The sequence below is a fragment of the Notechis scutatus genome, chromosome 16 (assembly GCF_049901735.1).
Source record: "Notechis scutatus isolate UNSWTSFEM ecotype Mainland chromosome 16, rNotScu1.2, whole genome shotgun sequence".
Classification (NCBI taxonomy): Eukaryota; Metazoa; Chordata; class Lepidosauria; order Squamata; family Elapidae; genus Notechis; species Notechis scutatus.
Window position 1 is genome coordinate 7,422,695 of NC_142024.1, and position 20,867 is coordinate 7,443,561.

At 44.2% G+C, this 20,867-nt stretch overlaps 1 protein-coding gene across 3 annotated transcripts in view; it reads left to right on the forward strand.

Annotated features, from left to right (window-relative positions):
- Window positions 1–957: 957 nt before the first annotated feature.
- Window positions 958–20,867, forward strand: part of IGSF21 (immunoglobin superfamily member 21) — a 157,563-nt gene continuing 137,653 nt past the window's right edge. For all 3 annotated transcript variants that reach the window (XR_015745522.1, XM_087944803.1, XM_087944804.1), the window contains exon 1: window positions 958–1,217. Coding sequence is in view for 2 of the 3 variants with exons in the window: in XM_087944803.1 (XP_087800929.1) it covers window positions 1,154–1,217 (64 nt within the window). In the remaining variant the exon portion in view is untranslated. The remainder of the gene's footprint in view (window positions 1,218–20,867) is intronic.

The window sequence follows — 20,867 nt, forward strand, 5'->3', positions numbered from 1 at the left end:
TCAAGGCTGGTGCTTCTATTTTATCTCCCGGGGGAGCATGGGGTCCAAGCAAGAGATGATGGGAGTTGTAGTCTATATAAGACCTCTGCCTGGTACACCGTTTCCAATCTCCGCTACTACCCTTTTCCTCTCTGTAATTTGCATTTTGTTTTTGTTTTTTACTATCCCCATTCTGCAGATGGAAAGACCGAGGGCAGGTGGGGTTTTTTGTTCTCCACTGAAGACATCTTAATGAGGTGGGGGTGGTGTTTTGTGGCCCTGCCGGGCTTCGTCTGGGTGAAAAGGACCAAGAGGAGTTTTTTTAGAAGTGGTCATTCTCCAAATCTTGATTTCTTACTGCTTGGAGGGGGGAGAAAAATTGGATGATAATCAGGATAGCAGCAGCAAATACGGGTGAATAATAATAATAATAATAATAATAATAATAATAATAATAATAATAATAATAATAATAATAATAATAATAATAATAATAATATATAACGATTCTTGTTAACGACCATCTTTCTCTCTGGTGGAGATGGGGTCAGCTGCAGAAGGGTTAAGCATTGTGTGTGTGTGTGTGTGTGTGTGTGTGAGAGAGAGAGAGAGAGAGCGCATAAGACAGGAATTGTGTTCTCCCAGCCTGCCTCCCTCTCTTTCTCAATAAATCCAGCTTAAAAGACGACAGCAGAAGAGCCTCAGAAGGATTAAAGAAATCTGTATAATACAGACGCCAGCACCAAAGCAGAAGAGGGAGGAAAAGGGTGTGTGTGGGGGGAGAGGAATAAAATAAAATAAAGAGGCAGGCGACCGAGAGAGGAGGAGGAGAAGGAGGAGGAGGAGGAGGAGGAGGAGTTGTTGAAGGTTGCATCCCAAAACTCCCAACCTGACTCGGGAAGAAACGAGCGAGAGCCACAGAACCAGCCTCGTCCGCCTGCTGTGGGTACCACTGGCCACATCCTCCTCCTCCTCTCTTCCTCTGGGTGGTCCTCTTCCATTTCCCTCCCCCGTTTGCTCCGCCGGGCGCCCAGCGATGGATGCCACCCGCCCCAGACGCTTCCGTGCCCCTTCTCTGCCACTGCTCCCCTCCGGAGCCTCTTCGCCGAATGGGAGGCTGGCATCCTTTTGAACCAGATGGCGTGTAGATTTGGAGGGAGAGAAGAGGAACACCATGTTTTACCTGCTGCTGCCTCTTTGCTTTCTATTTAGCAAACTCCTCGATTATGCTGCCTTGGGTAAGTGGGGATTGAGGGAGGGGGGGAGGAGGAGGAGAAAGCAAGGGGTGGGGGCTGCTGCTTCTCCCACCCCATCCTTACCTCCTTCCCACCCCCCCAACCCCCAGGGAAGGAGATCGACCAAAATGCTCGGCTCCGTGGTGCAGGAATTCTTGGCAGAGCTCTCCCCAGCGGATGGAGCTGTGGGGGGGAGACATGTCCTGAACTCGTGCCAACTTTGGGTTGGGGATTTCGAGGGGGCCAAACCTTCCTTCCCAAGCTGGAGTCAATGGTTGGCCAAAGGAGGGGGCGGCTGTGCTTTGTGGGGGGAGAGGGGGTGGAGGTCTCGTTCGTGCCACCCTTCGCCTTCCTTCTGTGCCAAGATCGGCTCTCTTCCCTTCGCTCTTCCTCTCTTTATTCTTCGAAGGTAGGCAGAACCGTTGTAAATTACGTGGGGGGGGGAAGAGACTTCCCTTTGAACTCGGCACCCGTCTGAATCAACCCTCGTTGTGGATCGGGCCTTGAGTGGGCTGGAGAGGGGGGAACAGTCTCTGGGGTTGCTTGCTTTGGAGACGTTTGAGCTCCCCAAAATGCAGTCGAGTTGGGTGCAGAAGCAACTGGAGGAGTGAATCCAAGGGCGTAATTGCCCCCCTAGGGGCTGGTGTGGGTCAATAGGAATGTTGGAGGGGGGGCTATGATCCCAGTAGGGATGCATCTCAATGGAGAATACCCCCCCTCCCAAACCTTTCCATTCTCAGCTGCTTAGCTATACCCCCTGTCCTCCCCAGCTGCTTTCACCCGTCTCCCTGGAGGGCATCAGGCCAGGCCAGGGCTCATTCATTGGCCCTCCCTCCCTCCCTGCCTAAACCTGCCTTCTATTTCCTCACCCCACCCATTCGTGCTCTTGGGTGGGTGGGCTTGGCTTTCCAGTTTAGACCCCACGAAGAGAGAACCCAGCTGGCTTCCTTTATCACACTGGCATCCAGAGGTTATACCAGGTCACAGGGTTAATCCTTGGGCTGGCAGATGTTCGCTGGGAGGAAGAAGTTTCCCCCGTTTTTATTTCTGACAAACTGACGAACACCCACCCTTTTGGGGGAGAAGGTGCAAAGTGGTAGGCAAGACAGTGGATATCTTGGGGTATTTTATACCCTGGCAGCCTTCTCTTCCCATCGCTGTTCTTTGAGAGGTACAACAACTGTTTCCAAAAGGTGATTCCATCCACGTTGGAACCACAATTCTTGCTTTTCTAGCTCGGGTTCAGGTTTTTTTTGGGGGGGTTCTTGGCTTGGAAACATTTCTCTCTCTCTTTCTCTGTCTTTTTTTTTTTTTTTAAAGAAATGCTCATTTTTCCAGGTGAGTTTTCAGAAAAGGTGGCTCTAGAAATTCACTGCTATCCTTTGGAAAAAGACAAGCAACCTTTTTTTTACCTGCATTCGGAAAGAGGCGTGAGCTGGGCGTTCCTGTTGCAGGATTTTGGGAATGGTTTTTTATGGAAAGTCTGAAGTTGTGGGGTTTTCTTTTTCAACTGAGCTCGGTGGAGGTGGAGCTGAAATTTGGGGGGTGAGAAACCTTTTGACCAGAGTTGAGTGAAGAGATTTTTTCCTAACATGGGTTAGGAAGTTTCTTTAAGGGGAGAACAAGAGAGGATGGTTATTTATGGCTTGCGACCCCCCCCCAAAAAATGACCCAGTTGTTTTATTTGATGTTATTTACAGAGGCAGAAAAAAAAATGACAGGTGTAATAAAAAAACTCCTTTAGCATGCAGCTTGGCTCATTGGCTTGAGTTATCTAGACGTGTGAACTAGATCAAGATTTTTATTTATTTTATTTATTTTGGCTTGGCTGGTCCATACTGATTCTTTAGACGTGGAGGGGCAATTAGCAGCTGGGTTAAGTTATCTCCCACAGCTCGTCCATGTTTGAATTTAAGATGTTCTTGGTTTTGCAAAATCCCTTCTGGCAAAAAGCATTTGTTTCAAGGACAATTTTTCAAAGTTCGCTAAAACGGAGGAAAGGCAGCCAGACAGATCGGATGGGACATTTACTCTCCTGTGTTTCAAGACAGATTTAAAAATGATTTTTTTTAACAGAATTCGAAGGATGGTGGGTCAGGTTTTTTTTTTTTTTGGAATTGGTGGAGAATCCTAATTCGGCCAGCAGAGGGCGCATTTCCCCGGCTATTCTGGTCTATTAGCAGACTTTGGTTAAGCAATGAAAGTCGAGGTTCAGACAGGAAAACTGCCCCCATCGGCTCAGATGCCAGCCTTCCTCCCTCCCTCCCTCTTCCTCTTCTTCCTGGGTCTGCACTGTTATCTGCAAGAGAAAGAAGCCGTGCTCAGGATGGGGAGCAAAGCTTTGAATAATGGAAGCACTGCCAAAGGTGGGCTGCCTTTTGAAGTGGTCGGCAGGCAGTAAAAAATTAATGGCCTGGAAACTTTCCCTTCCTTCGTGCTCGGCTGCCCGTGGCCGTGGCCTGCTTCGTGTCAATATGCGAAGGGTCAAAAAAAAAGGGTCCGTAAATCTCCAGTGGATGTGACACCCAGCGTGTGCTGAGAAACCGGGAATCGAATTTTGCTTTTTGCCTATCTGGAAATACCTTTGCAATACTGGATTCTCTTGGTTGGAAGAAGGATTTACCACGCTGGGAAGGCTTCTAATGCGTGCTTGCTCCAGAGGAGAAACCTCGTCTTGCTTGGGCTGTGACTCTCGGTGAAGGAGGGACCAGATGGCAGCCTTTAAACGGGACACATCCTTAACTCCTTCTCGGAATTTGTACAACGCTCAGAATTGTAAATTAGACTTTTTGGGGAGTGGAGGGGTAACGTGACCTTCTGTGGCCAGGAATGGTGGCTTGAATGTTTTCCTTTGCTGATCGGAAAAAATCACATCTTTGCTGTCTTTGATCACAGTTTGGAAAACGTGACGTCTGAAGCCCTCAAGAACTGCACACAAGTTAATATAAAGTCACTTCTTGTGTCGCTGTTTTTAAGACATTAGGGTTTGAATGAATGGCACCAAATCTGCGGCGAAATGGAGAAGAAGTGAAGGAAAGGTGGATGTGGAAATGAACTGGATGCAACTGGGGGCCGCAGATAAGGGGGAAAAAATGCAGAAAATCTCCCAAAATTTCTCTTTGGGAGACTCAACCAGGCAGTGGTTGGAGATGCTGCCGGTAGTGTCTGTCTGTCCTTCCTTCCTTCCTTCCTTCCTTCCTTCCTTCCTTCCTTCCTTCCTTCCTTCCTTCCTTCCTTCCTTCCTTCCTTTCTTGTAATTCTTCTCATTTCTTCATTCCTTCCTTCCTTCCTTCCTTCCTTCCTTATTTCCTTCCTTCCTTCCTTCCTTCCTTCTATTCTTCTCATTGTCTTCCTATTTCTCTCTTCCTTCCTTCCTTCCTTCCTTCCTTCCTTCCTTCCTTCTTCCTTCCTTCCTTCCTTCCTTCCTTCTATTCTTCTCATTGTCTTCCTTATTTCCTCTCATTTCCTTCCTTCCTTCCTTCCTTCCTTCCTTCCTTCCTTCCTTCCTTCCTTCCTTCCTTCCTTCCTTCCTTCCTTCCTTCCTTCCTTCCTTCCTGCCATCCAGCCATCCAGCCCACGTCCTCCTTTGGAAGACCTTGGAAAACATCCCCAGAGCTATGCATCGCAGAGTTGTCTTGTATGGCCTTTCTTCATCTCTATCTTCTCCTCTTGGAAAGTAAAGTTCCTTCAGATTATCTCTTCTTCTCCAGACTTCCTCACTCTTGCCGTGGTTTTGCTGATGGATCTTCTGGGCGCTTTGTGTATTAGTTTCATCTGCTTTGGCCTGAAATCCTGCTGCCTCCAGAAATCCACGTTCTTCAGAGGTTTGGAAGCAGACCTGCGGCATCTCGCGGGAGAGAAAAGCTGGCTGTGTCTGAAGCTCATTTTCTCCTTTTCTGTTTTCTCCACGGCCTGCTGGTCTTAGTGACCCTACATCCCCCAGAGCCCCTTGGTTTCTGTGCCTTCGCTCCTGCAAAGCCTTGGAGATGATGCAGCTAATTTGGAGAAGAAAAAGGAAGGACGAAGAAGGAAACTATGGACATGCAGGAGATGGGGATTATCCATAAATGATTGCTCGGTTGGTTCAAGCTCTCCTTGGTTGGCCAAACTTGTGAAAATTTTGAGGAAAAAATGTGGATAGCAATAGCACTTAGACTTATATACCACTTGACAGTGTTTCACAGCCCTCTCTAAGCGGTTTTAAAGAGTCAGCCTCTTGCCCTCAACAACCTGGGTCCTCATTTGACCCACCTCAGAAGGACGGAAGGCTGAGTCAACCTTGAGCCAGTCATGATTGAACTGATGGCAGTGGGCAGAGTTAGCCTGCAATACTGTATTTTAATCATAAGGAAGGGAGGGAGGGAGGGAGGAATAGCCCTTATATACCGCTTCACAATGCTTTTACAGCCCTCTCTAAGCGGTTTATAGAGTATATTGCCCCCAACAATCTGGGTCCTCATTTGACCCACCTCGGAAGGATGGAAGGCTGAGTTCAACCTTGAGCCTGGGGAGATCCGATTGGCCAAATTGCAGGCAGCTGGCTGTCAGCAGAAGTAGCCTGCAGTACTGCACTCTCACCACTGCACCACCAAGGCGCTATAGGATGACCTCTTGATGGCTCTTTCCTGCAACAACCTGGTAGTTCTCCGGATGCTCTAATCCCAACCAGCCCCAGCTGCGCAGCAGCAAAAGCTCAGGAGAAGTGGAGTTCAGAGTCACTAGAGCAGAGGTGTCCAACTCAAACCCTGTGTGGGGCCACCCTGGAAACAGGGATAGGACCAGCCTCTGGGCTCCGTTTTTCACTGGCGGAGGGCTAGCAAAGCAAATTAAAAACAAAACAAAAGAAGAAATGTTTCCCCCTTTGGCATTTTATTCTCTTATCTTTGTTCTGGCTTTGCTTTTGACAAATTCCACTCAATCGATAAATGTTTAGCCTCCAAGAAAGGGACAGGAAAGGAGAACAAGGAAAGGCAAAGAAAAAGAAGAAGGGAAGATGGGAAGAGAGAAAGGAAGGAAAAGGAAGGAAAGAAGGGAAGAGAAAAAGGAAGGAAAAGGAAGGAAAGAAGGGGAGGAAGGAAGAAAGGGGAATAAAAGGAAGGAAGGAAGGAAGGAAGAGAAAGGAAGGAAAAGGAAGGAAAGAAGGGGAGGAAGAAGAAAGGGGAATAAAAAGGGAAGGAAGGAAGGAAGGAAGGGAGAAAGGAAGGAAAGGAAGGAAAGAAGGGGAGGAAGAAGAAAGGGGAATAAAAGGGAAGGAAGGAAGGAAGGGGAAGGAAGGAAGGAAGGAAGGAAAAGGAAGGAAAGAAGGGAGGAAGAAGAAAGGGGAATACAAAGGGAAGGAAGGAAGGAAGGAAGGAAGGAAGGAAGGAAGGAAGGAAGGAAGGAAGGAAAAGGAAGGAAAGAAGGGGAGGAAGAAGAAAGGGGAATAAAAAGGGAAGGAAGGAAGGAAGGAAGGAAGGAAGGAAGGAAGGAAGGAAGGAAGGAAGGAAGGAAGGAAGGAAGGAGGAAGGAAGGAAGATTATAATGAAAGGGAGCATTTGGCTACCGCAGGTGCCCCTGACTCGAGTGATGTCGAGCTGCCCCACCCAGGTCAAGCACAACCCCAATGTGGTCCTCATTTAAATCAAGTTTTACACCCCTGTTCTATGTTGCAATGTTTTCCAACCTTGGCAGCTTGAGTACGAGTGGACTTCAACTCCCAGACGTCTCCAGTCAGCTTTATCTCTTGACTCTATAAGATCTCAGAAGGTGTTTCCCCCCCCTCCCATTAAGGAGTGTGGAACCAAAGCACCAAAGCACCAGTGTTCCTTCATCCATCATCTTCTGTCCTGCTTGAATGGACAACTCTTCCTTGTTGCTACTTCTTTCTTGGCTTCCCGAAACCCCTCTTGTCCCAACCTCCTCTTTCATCCTTGGGCCCGACGGGCCTTCTAAATCCACGCTGACGTGGCCTCCTTCTCCCAGCGTTAAAACCAAAGCAACCATGAGCATAAGATTCTGTCAGATCATGCAAGTGAGCCAAGTGAGACCCGCCAGCTTGGCTCAGGGGAGAAATGTCTGCGGAGTTTCTCAATCATCCAGGTCTCTGAAAAGGTCTCTTAGAGCCGAAGAAGCTTCTTGGATGAGAAGCGAAATGTCTTCAAAGGGAAACCAGAAAGTCCAGTCAAGTCTTGGGGGGGGGGGAAACATCTTTGGGACTCAGGTGAGAAGAGACTGGCTTTGAAACTGGACAGCTGGTTCAACTCCCAAGCGTCCCCACTTTAAAAAAAAAATGTTGAGAAATGTTCTGGCCTTGCTTCAAAGAAGGCTGCTGAGGAAGGGAGGGCCCCCCGGTGATCATCTAGTCTCCACCTGCCCATGGAAGAAATCTACTGTCAAAGCATCTCTTTTTTGGACGGAGGCAGCCCCAAATCCCCTCAAATTTAAATAAATGCACGAAGAGGTGGTATTCTAACAGCGGAGACCGTTCTGAGAAACACTGTTTGAATCAAGGCGTTCCTTCCTGATCACCTCAGCCGCTTCCCCAAAAATGAACCAAAGGAATAAAATTCATGTTGTGGATACCATCATATTGCAAACTCTAATTATTCAGTACAAAATCCAGCCTGTTGCTTTGGGGGAGGCTGGTGAGGAATGGGAAGATAACTCCCAGCGAGTAACACCATCCCTAGGTGGTTTTATTCCTGAGGGGGAAAAAAGAACCAGAAGTCCATCTCGTACACAAGGAAATCTTCAATCAGAATAGAGCTGGAAGGGACCTTGGAGGTCTTCTAGTCTAACCCCCTGCTTAAGCAGGAGACCCTATAAAATTTGAGAAAAATCACCGTCCAGTTTCTTCTTAAAGTCCTCCAATGATGGAGCACCCACAGCTTCTGGTGGCAAGCCGTTCCACTGGTTAATTGTCCTCACTATCGGGAAAAATTCTCCTTAATTCCAGGTTGCTTCTCTCCTCGATTAGTTTCCATCCATTGTTTCTTGTCCTGGGGTGCTTTGGAAAATAAGTTGACCCCCTACTTTTTGCGGCAGCCCCTCAAATACGGAATATTGGCTCTCATGTCCCTCCTTCTCTCGAGTAAAGAAAGAGAAAACTTGGCTTTTGGCCACATGAAAGAAAAAAAAAGGATAGAGAAGCAGCTTAGATGCAATCTCGCCACATGAAATGGCTGCTGAGACCCCAAAGGAGTAGGAAAAACAGAAAGAAAGGAACAAAACTGGTTTGACCCTATTGGCTTCCTTCTCTGCCAACTAGGATCAAGATCTGGTCATTTTTTTTAAAAAAGACCGAAATATCACCCAGCAAAGTTTGTAAGGGATTATTAAATGGAAATTTCATCCCACGGTGGAATGGGATTTTGTCCTTTCGGAGTCCTCTTCTTTGCAACGGCTGGTGGCAATGTCCCGTGTGGGTTGGACTCCAGTTCCCATAACCCCCCACCCCTCACTGATCTGTCCTTTGCAGGATACAACCCCCCCCCCAAAAGAGCATTATTTCTGGAGTGGGGGAGAGGAGGGAAAATTGGAACATAAATGAAGGTAGGAGATTGTAATTCTGCTTGTGCGTTAAGGTGTGGAAAGGGAACTTCATGAGGACAGTGGTGACACCCAAGCAGGAAAAGCCCAAAGGGAACATCAGGCCAGCCATAGAACAAACTTGCATAGGAAAAGGAATCAAATAAAAGGTATTAAAGAAGCCCCTTAGACAAAAGCCCAAATAATTAAGAAAACTAGGGAAACAAGAAAAGAAAACATGCCAAATCAGCAAAACAAACAGACAAAAGACACAAAATATATTAGGAGACAGACAGGAGATTGCCACAAAACAAATATAAGAAAACATTAGGACAAAACTGATAATCCAATCAAACCACCCCGCGGAGTTTACCCTCCGGCGGAAATGAAGACAACCCCTGACAGGATTTAAAACATTAAGAAATACAAACACAAGCACACACACACAAAAGGAGAAAAGGTATAAAAAAATCAGGGGCTTATCATACAAAGCTAGCTAGCCCCAGGAATGCAGACTTCTTGCTATCTCTCGCCTTCCTGAAAAATAAAAAGATCCAGCTTTCAAGCAGTTGTCCGTATCCTTGCGCCGGAGCTCTCCCAGCGGGAAAATCGAATCCTCAGAAGAAAGGCATTTTGACAGCCTTTCAACAAAGGAAAGGGAGGCCAAAAGGAGAAAGAGAAAACAGAGCAATTCAGATGGGACTCTGCAAAAGGCTGACATCCTTCCGAGGGAATCTTCCTTCATCCCACTGGATCACCAAGCAGGATCTCTTTTTAGGAGGAGGATGAATCACTGACACTACACGGGACCTTCTTGTGGCTTGAAGGGATCTGCAAGGAGAGGATAAAAATAAAAAAAGGAGAAGGATTTTTCTGAATGGCTTTTGACAGCTTCTGGCGGCGAAACACCACCTGACTGGTGGGTTGGGCAGGAGAGAAAACAAAGGGTGCCTCCCGTGCTAGAGGATTGGGGTAGAATGCCTCTAAATAAGGAGGTTCGATTTCTCCATTCGGTCTTAAGAGCTACGTCTCTGTTTCTTTCCCTTCTCCTGCATCCCATCGGTGCAATTGAGAAGCCGAACGTCATTGAGTTTTTATTCTTTAGACAGCATTGAGCGTACTGTGACCTTTAGAGCTTGCTGCGTTGCCTCAAAATCCCCAGAGGACTAGAAACTTGCTTCCTTGGCTAAGAAGGGCCTTTGCTGAATCCTGGGGGGCAGAAAACCTCAGATTTCCCTCTAGAGCAGTTTTTTTTTTTTGTAAATTTTATTTGAGTTTTCACAAAGAGAAAAAAAAATACAAATAAAACATCTTTTTGGAAAGTAGTGTAATCCCGGGTTACATTTCTTCGTACAGACACAAATTCGACCATGCTCATTTTTATGTTCTATTCCATATCTTATTACTGTTTTACATTTTCTGCATAGCTTCTCCCCTCTTTCAATTTTCTCAATTTTATTTTAATTATCTCTTCTCAAATCATTATATTTATATTTTTTGTCTGTCCTGTTTCAATTATCTATGATCTTTTCTCATTTAAACAAAATTTCTCCTGTAGTTACTGATTGGAGTATGACGCCTTTATATCTTTTAAGTTTATCCATTTAACTCTTATTTAGGCTTCAATATATACCCTAAAGTTATAACATTCAATATAATACATAACTTCCATTCGGATTCTGCTTGGTACATTCTTAAAATACATACTGTATTCTTAAAAAAAGAAAAAAAATTATAAATGTATGTAATTAAAACAACACATTCCATTCCAATTCAATTCTATCATTAATATTAATATTCATTAAAATCTTAACTTCTTTACCATTACTTTTCAATTAAATATCATACTTCTATGGGAACAATTATAAGCTTTCCATAATTAATTCCCCCCCTCTTCACTTATATTTTATAAAACATTAACTAATTAAGATGTTCCCGTTCCTTCCTAATTCAATTTTCTCATTTATTTTATTTCACTTATTTTATTAACAAACATTTCACTAAATTACACTAACTATTTTATCCCTCATTTTAATCATACATTGTTTCCAATTTTCTAAAGTTATTTCTATTACTAATATAACAATACAATCTTATGTACCTTTACAGAATCCCTTTTTCAGTTAAATTTTCACCCATTATCTCTAAATAGGTCCTGTTTCTCTATATCTTGTTCCAGTCCTTTGTAACTTCTTTTCCTTTCCTTCTTCCCTCTCTTCTTCTCTCTCCCCTTTTTACCCCCTTGTCTCTCTACCTCTATTTCTCTCTTCTGTATTCCCCTTTTTCTGTTGCTTTCCAGTATTATACTTATTTTTTGAATTATTTTTCTTTTCTTTGGTTGTTTTTTTAAGTCTTAAATTCTCCATTTTCTTTCCCCCTTTCCTTTTTCTTCCCTACATAGAATTACTTGTTCATTAAAGATGGTTTCTTCTTTGTCCCAGTCTGCTTTTTTTTGCAGTCGTTTCTTGTTGTTTCTCATAGTTCCAAATCTCCATTTCTAAGAATTGAAAAACGAAGCCAAAAGAACCCTTCCCTTCTTGTGCATCTTCTTTGTACTTTTTAAGTTCCATTTTCAATTCATCTAGAAGTGATGCCATTGTATAAATTTTTAAACAACCACCCGATTAATTTTAGTCATTCAAATATAATAACCAAGAATCCAAAGATCACCAAATAATCCAAATACATGCAGGCTGTTTCTTTTTGCTCTTTTTTTCACTTTCTCTTCCTGGGGTTACTATTTAGTTGCAAAGTTTCAGTTAAAATGTATCTTTTAGAAGTCTTATTGAAGTTTTACTGTAGATTATTTTTAATTCCAGGCAGTCTCCTCCCTCTTCCAGACCCTGCCCTTATTCTTTTTCTCTCCCTTCCTGCTTATGAAAAAAATTTTTTTAGTGTCCAGAAATCTTTATTATCCCTTTGACATTTTGTTTTATTTTCAGCTTAATTGCCTGTTGATGTCAAAGCGGATTTTTCTGATTTCTTATTTAAGTCTCTTAGTTGTCAGTATAGGGAAGGGAAGAGAAGAAAAAAAAAACCAAACCTTTCCCTTTTCACTTTCCTTCGCTGCTTCCGATTCTTCTTTGGGAGTGATGTTATTTTTTTGTAAGTTTAAATTCTAGGGTACCTTAGTTGTTGCTTTTACAATTTAACCCAGTCAGCCAAAACTTTCACTTCTTATCTTCCTCCTGCACATTCTTTTCCGGCCGAGTTCTTCTTTGTGGTGGCCATTTCTGACCACCGCTGCAACCGCCTTCGGGAAAGGGAGTAATGGCCAGCTGAGGAGGAGAGATGTGGCTCTCCTCAACCCTGCTGGCAGTCTCCCCCCTCTTCACCACCTCTACGGGGTGGCTTAGCCCCAAAACCAGCCAGCTCGGGGCGCTCCAGCGGCGAGCCCAGACCGAAACCGCGCACGATCGCGGATTTCTGTCTGTCACCAAAGAGACTTCAAACCGGAAGCCCCTCTAGAGCAGGTTTGAAGTTGGGTGGACTCCCAGAATTCCCCAGCCAGCTGTTTTGGGGGCTGTCCCTGGATCCCATCAGCAGAAGGGGAGAAGATACGAAATCAGATATCCACAAGAACTGGTTGTTAACTTTCTAAGCAGTTCGGAGAACCGGTAGCGACCAATTCAAAAGTTACAATGGCACCGGAAAAAAGTGACTCATGCCTGTTTTTCACACTTGTGACCATTGCAGCATCCCCGTGGTCACAAGAGGCTAGGAGAGGCGAAGCCCCCCTCAAGTGACGCCCACCCAGTCACATGACCACCCAGCCACGCCTACCCAGCTATTCATCAGGGCAGAGAACCGAATGTTAAATTATTTGAATCCCACCACTGATTAGCCGGCACGCAAGCCCATTACGTGCCACAATTTGGGGGTGTGGTGGGGGGGCGTCACATCCCTCCCATCTCTTCTTGGGCATCCATCCAAGGTGGCCATCCACCTGGACCAAGAAGGTCTTCTGAGGAGACACCAGGAAGTTCTCCTCATGCGTAGAAACACATGGAGGTGTGTTGGCAGGTCAAAAGGTATGCTTTGCTGAAGTTGTGAAGTTAGCACTAACTGAGCTGCACACACACACACAGGGAAACACAGCAGTGAGATGTGGGCGGTTTTTTGGTCAGCTTACCTGCTTCCTGGACGATTGGAGTGTCAACTCATAAAACATTTCTATAATTCCTAAGCTAACATGACCTGGAGGAGGAATTCTGGGCGTTGAAGTCCACAAGTCTTAAAGCGGGTCAAGTTTGAAGGCCCCTGCCTTAGATGATCGACATTCAATCCACATTCCCTACAACTATGTCACCGATCTTCCCACACGCGTAAGGAACACGCTATTAAAAGCCCCATCAAAATCTCATTCCTAGGATGGAAGCCCCTTCCTGCTCTATCGCCAGCGATCCCTCAACGGGCTGAAATTCTTCCATGATGTGTCTTGCATGCAAGGAATCGCCTCTTGGTCTACCGATGGGTAGCCACTTGCTTGAGATGAGTTGTCCTCCAAAAGAGCTGAAGAAGCTTCTTGGACGAGAAGCGAAACGTCTTCAAAGAAAAACCAGAAAGTCCAGTTGCCTCTTGAAAAAAAAAGCGCCTTTGGGACAACCATGACATGGATGATCGAGAATCTCCGTAGACATTTGTCCTCCAAAACTTTTGCAGAGTCCAGTTGGCGGGATCTTGCAAAACATACTGTCAACTCATAAAATATTTCTACGGTTTTGCCAACAGAAAGGGAGGGAGGAAAGGGGTTTGAAAGAGCAATGCAGCAGCTTGGAAGGCGAAAGTGCATTCCATAAATAGTTTTTCAAAGATAGTAACTAGGTGATTGAAGTTCGTGCCGCGCTAAAATTCTAACTGGAGAATGTGATTGATGACTCTTGGCTATGGATGTGTCCCATTGGAGGATATGAATTACGATACACCTAGAGGGGTGGGGGAAAACCAGGGTCAAGGTTGACAGTGAATGATGTGTCTCAGAGTCAGCTACACCCATCCAGTGCCGGACATGTTAACTCCCAATAAATCCTTTCGAGGTTTTGGAAGTTTGGCTGGAGGCTCATGATTTAAATGGGGGTAACTGCCGGAATCCTGACATGGTGAAAAAGCTTGGGCAAAGTTGATGGATACTTTTGAGGTCCTTTGATGGCCCTACAGTGATTTGCTTCTCTGTCCTCTGGTGCATTTTTTCCCTTCCAGCTTATTGTTTTAGGCTGCAGATTAATGAAGATTTAATTGATCAATCCATCAACCAGTCGGATAATTAATGAGTTTGAAAATGAACAGGTTTGGGAAGGGGAATTTTTATTTTATTTTATTTTTTGGCTTCTTCTTCCTGACTAGTTTGAATAAACTCATCCTTGCCTGCAAGGGGAAAAGGGGCGGACTACATAGCCCATTGTCTTCCAGTCAGCATCCCTTTTGAAAATGGGTCAGCGGTCGTATCTACTGTGTCGCTCGCTTAGCGACCATATTCAGCGAAATGAAACCGTGACCGTGCTTATCAACTTTCCTTTGCTTCACAGAAGTGCAGAGGTTGTAAATGTTTTCAAAGGTTTTCAAAGCTTCCTTTTTATCACCCTCGTTAACTTTACCGCTTTTAGATTCATGGTTTCTTGCCATTGTAAGCTGCCCAGAATCTCTTTGGATAATGAGACAGGCGGCATTTAAATTTAATAAGCAGTCGCTAAACAAGTCAGTTGCTAAACGAGGACCCCCTCCCATTTGAAAGGCATTTGTTTGGCAAAAGCTTAGCTTTGGAAGGCAGAGGAAGAATTAAATATATATAATATACTAATTGATATATTAAATATATATTAATATCAATATATATTTAATTGGAGCATGAATATTTTATTTCTGCTGGTTATTTTAATCTAGTTTTTAAGACTCATCTCAACGGAAGTTGGCCTCAACTCCAGGCAAGTAAATTTGGGCACAGTGGGCTTTTTTTGGGGGGAGGAATGAGGGGGTGACTATACTTAGGTAGAGGCTAATTTGTGGAATAGACTCTCCTGCTCAAGCAGGGGGTTGGACTAGATGACCTCCAAGGCCCCTTCCAACTCTGCTATTCTCAGATCTATGATATCCCCAGCACGAGATTTGAGTGGTTCCCTGGGAAATGCAGATCCCAGATTTATAGTAGAGGGGGAAAAAAACCTCCATGTCTTTTCTCTCTTTTGCTTCCCCTCCACTTCCAGTCAGAGGGGAAAATAACCAACCTCCTTAAAGGGCTTTTTTGAATTAATTCTCTCTCCCCCCAACTCTTTCTCTCCTTCTTTTCTTCTTCTTCTCTCTCTCTCTCTCTGTGTTCTCTCTCTTTCTCTCTCTCTTCTTCTTCTCTCTTTCTTTCTCTCTTTCTCTCCTTTTCTTTCTCCTGTCTATCTTTCTCTCTCACACTCTCTTTCTCCTTCCTTTCTCTCTCTCTCTCTCTTCTTTCTCTTTCTCTCTCTCTTCTTCTTTCTCTCTTTCTTTCTCTCTTTCTCTCCTTTTTCTTTCTCCCTGTCTATCTTTCTCTCTCTCTTTCTCCCTCCCTCTCTCTCTCTCTCTCCCTTTCTCTCTCTCTCTCTCTCTCTCTCTCTCTCTCTCCTTTTCTTTCTCTCTTTCTCTCTCTCTCTCTTTGTTCTCTCTCTCCCCATCTCTCTCTCTCTCTCTCTTTCTCTTCTTTCTCTCTTTCTCTTTCTCTCTCTACTCTCTTTCTCCTCTCCCTCTCTCTCTCTCTCTGTCTTTCTCTCTCTCTCTCTCTCTCTCTCTGTCTCTCTCTCTCTCTCCTTTACTTCTCTCTCTCTCTGTGTCTCCCTCTCTCCTCTCTCTGTCTCTCTTTCTTCTTTCTCCCTTTTCTTTTTATCTCTCTCTCTCTCTCTTTCTATCTCTGTCTCTCTTTCTCTCCTCTCCCTCTCTCTGAAATAAATAAGAATGAGAAGCCTGGGGAAGTGTTTCAGACATCGGGCCCATCCATTGCTTGCTCTGTTCTCCTGGATGGACGGATGAGCATTTTATTCGCCATTAAATGCCAACTTTGCATGTGGAAAAGGAAGCAGGCCAGTCAAAAGATTAATGCACAGTTTGGGGGTGGGGTGGGGGTGAGCTGTTTCCTCAAATCAGGCGGTTGAGAAGGTGCTCGCTCTTGCAAGCATCTCTTCCTTTGTTGGCTTATCGATTAGAAAGAAAGAAAAGAAAAGAAAAGAAAAGAAAAGAAAAGAAAAGAAAAGAAAAGAAAAGAAAGAAAGAAAGAAAAGAAAGAAAGAAAGAAAGAAAGAAAGAAAGAAAGAAAGAGAAAGAAAGAAAGAAAAGAAAGAGAAAGAAAGAAAGAAAGAAAGAAAGAAAGGAAGGAAGGAAGAAATTCAGCAGGGAAGTTTGGAAAGGAAGGAAGGAGGAAAGAAAGAGAAAAAGAGAGAAAGAAAAGAGAAAGAGAAAGAAAGGGAGGGAGGAAGACAGAAAGAAAGAAAGAAAGAAAGAAAGGGAAGAAAGAAAGAAAGAAAGAAAGAAAGAAAGAAAGAAAGAAAGAAAGAAAAGAAAGAAAGAGAAAGAAAGAAAAGAAAGAAGGAAAGAGAGAAAGAAAGAAGAAAAAGAGAGAAAGAAAGAAAGAAAGAGAAAGAAAGGAAAGAGAAAGAAAGAAAGACAGACAGACAGAAAGAAAGAAAGAAAGAAAGAAAGAAAGAAAGAAAGAAAGAAAGAAAGAAAGAAAGAAAGAAAGAAAGAAAAGAAAGGAAATTCAGCAGGGAAGTTTGGAAAGGAAGGAAGGAGGAAAGAAAGAGAAAAAGAGAAAGAAAGAGAGAAAGAGAAAGAAAGGGAGGGAGGAAGACAGAAAGACAGACAGACAGACAGAAAGAAAGAAAAGAAAGAAAGAAAGAAAGAAAGAAAGAGAAAGAAAGAAAGAAAGAAAGAAAGAAAGAAAGTAAAAGAAAGAAAGAAAGAGAAAGAAAGAAAGAAAGAAAGAAAGAGAAAGGAAGGAAGAAAGAAAGAAAGAAAGAAAGAAAGAAAGAGAAAGAAAGAAAGAAAGAAAGAAAGAAAGAAAGAAAGAAAGAAAGAAAGAAAGAAAGAAAGAAAGTAAGTAAGTAAGTAAAAGAAAGAAAGAAAGAAAGAAAGAAAGAAAGAAAGAAAGAAAGAAAGAAAGATGCTAGTCCTCAAGACAGAATATATAGCGGGAGACTGGCACACTTTAGCATGGATTTTTTTTTTTATTATTTTTTTGCCCCACCTCTGTCATTAAAGCAGTGCAAAATTATTGGACCTGTAAGAATGAGGAAGTCGGGGAGGGCTCTGTTGCTCCCCCAGTTGTGTCTCTGTGTGAGTAACGTGCGCGGCCGGGGAGTCCCTCGGAGTGGCAACGGGCATCCTCTTTCCGAGGTTGGCGGTGTGTGTGTGTGGGGGGGGGAGAGAGAGATGCGCGGGGGGCGGGGGGGGGCATTGAAAGAAGCTTGGATAGCAAACAACCCCTTTTCATCTCTCCCAGCCAACTGCCAAGCTGCTACTGTTACGGGCCCTCCTGGGACCCCTGAATTAAAGGAAATATTTTACGATGCCATGCTTCGTTATGTTTTATTAAAAGCGGTGTGTCAGCTCTCCTTCCCACATTCATCATGCGGGCCCGTCTCCCTCTCCTCTTCCTCCCTCCCCCACAACCCCGCCACGAGGGGGCTGTTTTTAAAGGGATGGCTGGCTCGGGAAGTGAGACCCCAGACTCAGCCGTTTATCAGTTCCTTGTCCTTTTATTATTCTTTGTACTTTTTATTATTCAGCCACGACAAGGAAATTAAAAACAGCAGCATCTGAGCATGTATTGTCTTAGTGGATGAATAATTAAGTTTAAGGCTGGGGGGGTCTTCAGGTTGATGTACATCCTCTATTTCAGTGCTGGGGGCTGTGATTCTCCAGGGTCTTTGCCCCCCACTCCACCCCAATCGGATCGACTGTGACTCCTGCGTTTTTCTGATAGGCCCCCAACCTTGTTTTATCCGCACGACAACCTCGCAAGGAAGCTTAAACGGTTAGGTTGAGCCGCCGGATGAGCGAAATAGCTTTGAGAGGTACTCCTCATCTTACGGCCACAATTCCATCGTTAAATTGAGCCGGATCCAAGTTTTGCAACCCTTTCTTAGGATGGCCACGGCGGTCACAAACGCGAAGCCGCATCCGTTCGGGGAACCACCGCCGTCGTAAGGGTGAAGCCCTTCTTGGCTGCAAGAAATGGGCGCAAAAATGAACTTCACAAATCACAACCGGACGTAAGCGCGAATCGATTGCCAAGGGTCCGGATTGGAGGGGAGGGCAGGCGATGGTCGTAAGGGCGAGGACGGGTTGCAAATGCGAAAAGCTGGCTTTTTCCGGTAACTTTCCAAGAGTCGCCAAAAATGGAGGGTGACTCCCGTTGTTGGGAGTGGAACCTCCCTGCACAGAGGAAGTCTACCTTTGAATATAAAGGGCAAGGGACAGGCAGCAGGCTTGGGTGGGGGTGGTTGCAATTTTCCTCGTGACTCTGGAACCCCGGTGTGCAAAATCTGCTAGTTAGAAAGATCACCCTTGTCCTGATACAGCGATGAAATTCATGCAACAACGGAGTAAATCACATTACGGCAAGAGAAGAAGGGGGGAAAAATAAATAATAAGATGCTGTATTAGATTAAATTCTGCAGCTTCTCTAAAAAGCCCTGATCTGCTCCCTGCTTGCCACGAGGGTATGCTTCATGTGACGACGTGGAGTTTGCATATAATTGCCAGAAGAGTTTCCAATGAATATTTGATCAGCCTGCACACCGGGGGTGGGGGGGGTGAAAACAGGAGACCCCCCCCCTCTCTTTAGGCCTTTGTTTCTTTTCTTCCTTGCCAGCTTGCGAGAGGATTAAGGTAGCCGCAGAAGTGAAGGTATACCAGCCTCTGGCCTGGCGCTGTAAGAGAGTAGGTTTTAATCTTATTAGCTGGACCGGCGTTACAGAGGAATGATAGGAATATTAATTACAAGGTTCAACTCCTTGGATGCGAAAACGCTTCGGCGTCACAACTGTCGCTTAACATCAGAACCGAGCCACCGTTTTGCAGGATGGTTAGAGGACTGGAGGCTACAACGTACGAAGAACGGTTGTAGAAACGGGGTTTTGTCTGGTTTGATGAAAAGGAGGACTAGGGGAGACATGTTAGAAGTGTTCCAGTATCTCAGGGGCTGCCCCAAAGAAGAGGGAGTCAAGCTATTCTCCAGAGCACCTGAGAAGGCAGGACAAGAAGCAATAAATGGATGGAAACTAATCAAGGAGAGAAGCAACTTAGAACCAAGGAGGAATTTCCTAACAATGAGGACAATTAATCAGTGGAACAACTTTCCTCCAGAAGTTGTGAATGCTCCAACACTGGAAGTTTTTAACAAGAGATTGGATAACCATTTGTCTGAAATGGTATGGGCTCTCCTGCTTGAGCGAGGGGTTGGACTAGAGGACCTCCAAGGTCCCTTCCAGATCCTATTCCTATCCTGTCCTACTCTACTCTACTCTACTCTACTCTACTCTATTTCCATTCCATATTTTCTATTCTATTCTACTCTACTCTACTCTATTCTATTCTATTCTACTCTACTCTACTCTACTCTACTCTACTCTACTCTACTCTATTTCCATTCCATTCCATTCCATTTTCCATTCCATATTTTCTATTCTATTCTATTCTATTCTATTCTATTCTATTCTATTCTATTCTATTCTATTCTATTCTACTCTACTATTCTATTCTATTCTACTCTACTCTACTCTACTCTATTTCCATTCCATTCCATTCCATATTTTCTATTCTATTCTATTCTATTCTATTCTATTCTATTCTATTCTATTCTATTCTATTCTACTCTACTCTACTCTACTCTACTCTACTCTACTCTACTCTACTCTACTCTACTCTATTTCCATTCCATTCCATATTTTCTATTCTATTCTATTCTATTCTATTCTATTCTATTCTATTCTATTCTATTCTATTCTATTCTACTCTACTCTACTCTACTCTACTCTACTCTACTCTACTCTACTCTATTTCCATTCCATTCCATATTTTCTATTCTATTCTATTCTATTCTATTCTTCTATTCTATTCTATTCTATTCTATTCTATTCTATTCTACTCTATTCTACTCTACTCTACTCTACTCTACTCTACTCTACTCTACTCTACTCTACTCTACTCTACTCTACTCTACTCTACTCTACTTTCCTGCCTGGGCATGGGGTTGAACTAGAATACCACCAATATCCATTCCAACTCAGTTATTCTGTTAAAGAGAGATGTTTTAAAGGAAGGATATCTTTGGAACTGGGTTTTATAGAAAGGAGAGAGACTCGCATTGGACTTGTTGGGGCGATGCATTCTGTTTGGATCCTCTGGGCCTCCGTCCCAATGGTAGAGCCATACACAGGACTTCTCCTCCATCCCATCAAGAGGGCTGCAATTCTACGAGGCGTCCTCTTTTAAGATTCCCCGGGAAGTGAGAAGCGGAGACTTTAAATCAATAACGTTTTTGGGGGTTCAGCATGAAGGAGCGCTCGTGAGGTCTGTTCAGGGTCCTCTGAATCATCACCAGCCATCCAAAAATATGGGAGGAAAGGTGGAATAGAGCAATGCAGGCTGGTGAGCATTTCAGATGCTTTTTTCGTGTGTAAAGGTGAGCGTCCAGTTCTGGTTTCCCCCCAACCCCCTTTTGTTCTGCAAAGCGCCAAGAAATTAACCTGTCGGAATCATCTACAATTAATGCTCCTTTCTTGAGCTGTAACGTTTTTTTTTTCCTCCTTTCTACAAGTCAAATGGATGCATTTGGATAAACAGGGTGAAGCTTCGCTGGCAAAGGTTCGCCAGAGATCTCAGGTAGAAGTGTTTGCTCCTCCCGCCCCCTCGAAAAGACCCGTGAACCTTTTAGCGGTCTGCGTGGGGGTGAGGGCCGGAGATTTATCTTTTTTTAAAAAAATCCTTTTAACCTAGCCAAGCATTTATGTGCGAAGTCAGTGGATTGAGCAAAAGAGGAGGAATGTGTTTGGAGGGATATGAAATTCCTAACAAATTGAACAGAAGGAACAGACGATATTCAATGAAAACTCGGAATAAACCGGTTGAATTTTGATTTGGAGAACTGACATCCTGCACAGAGAGATTCAGGCAAGCAGATTTTATAGA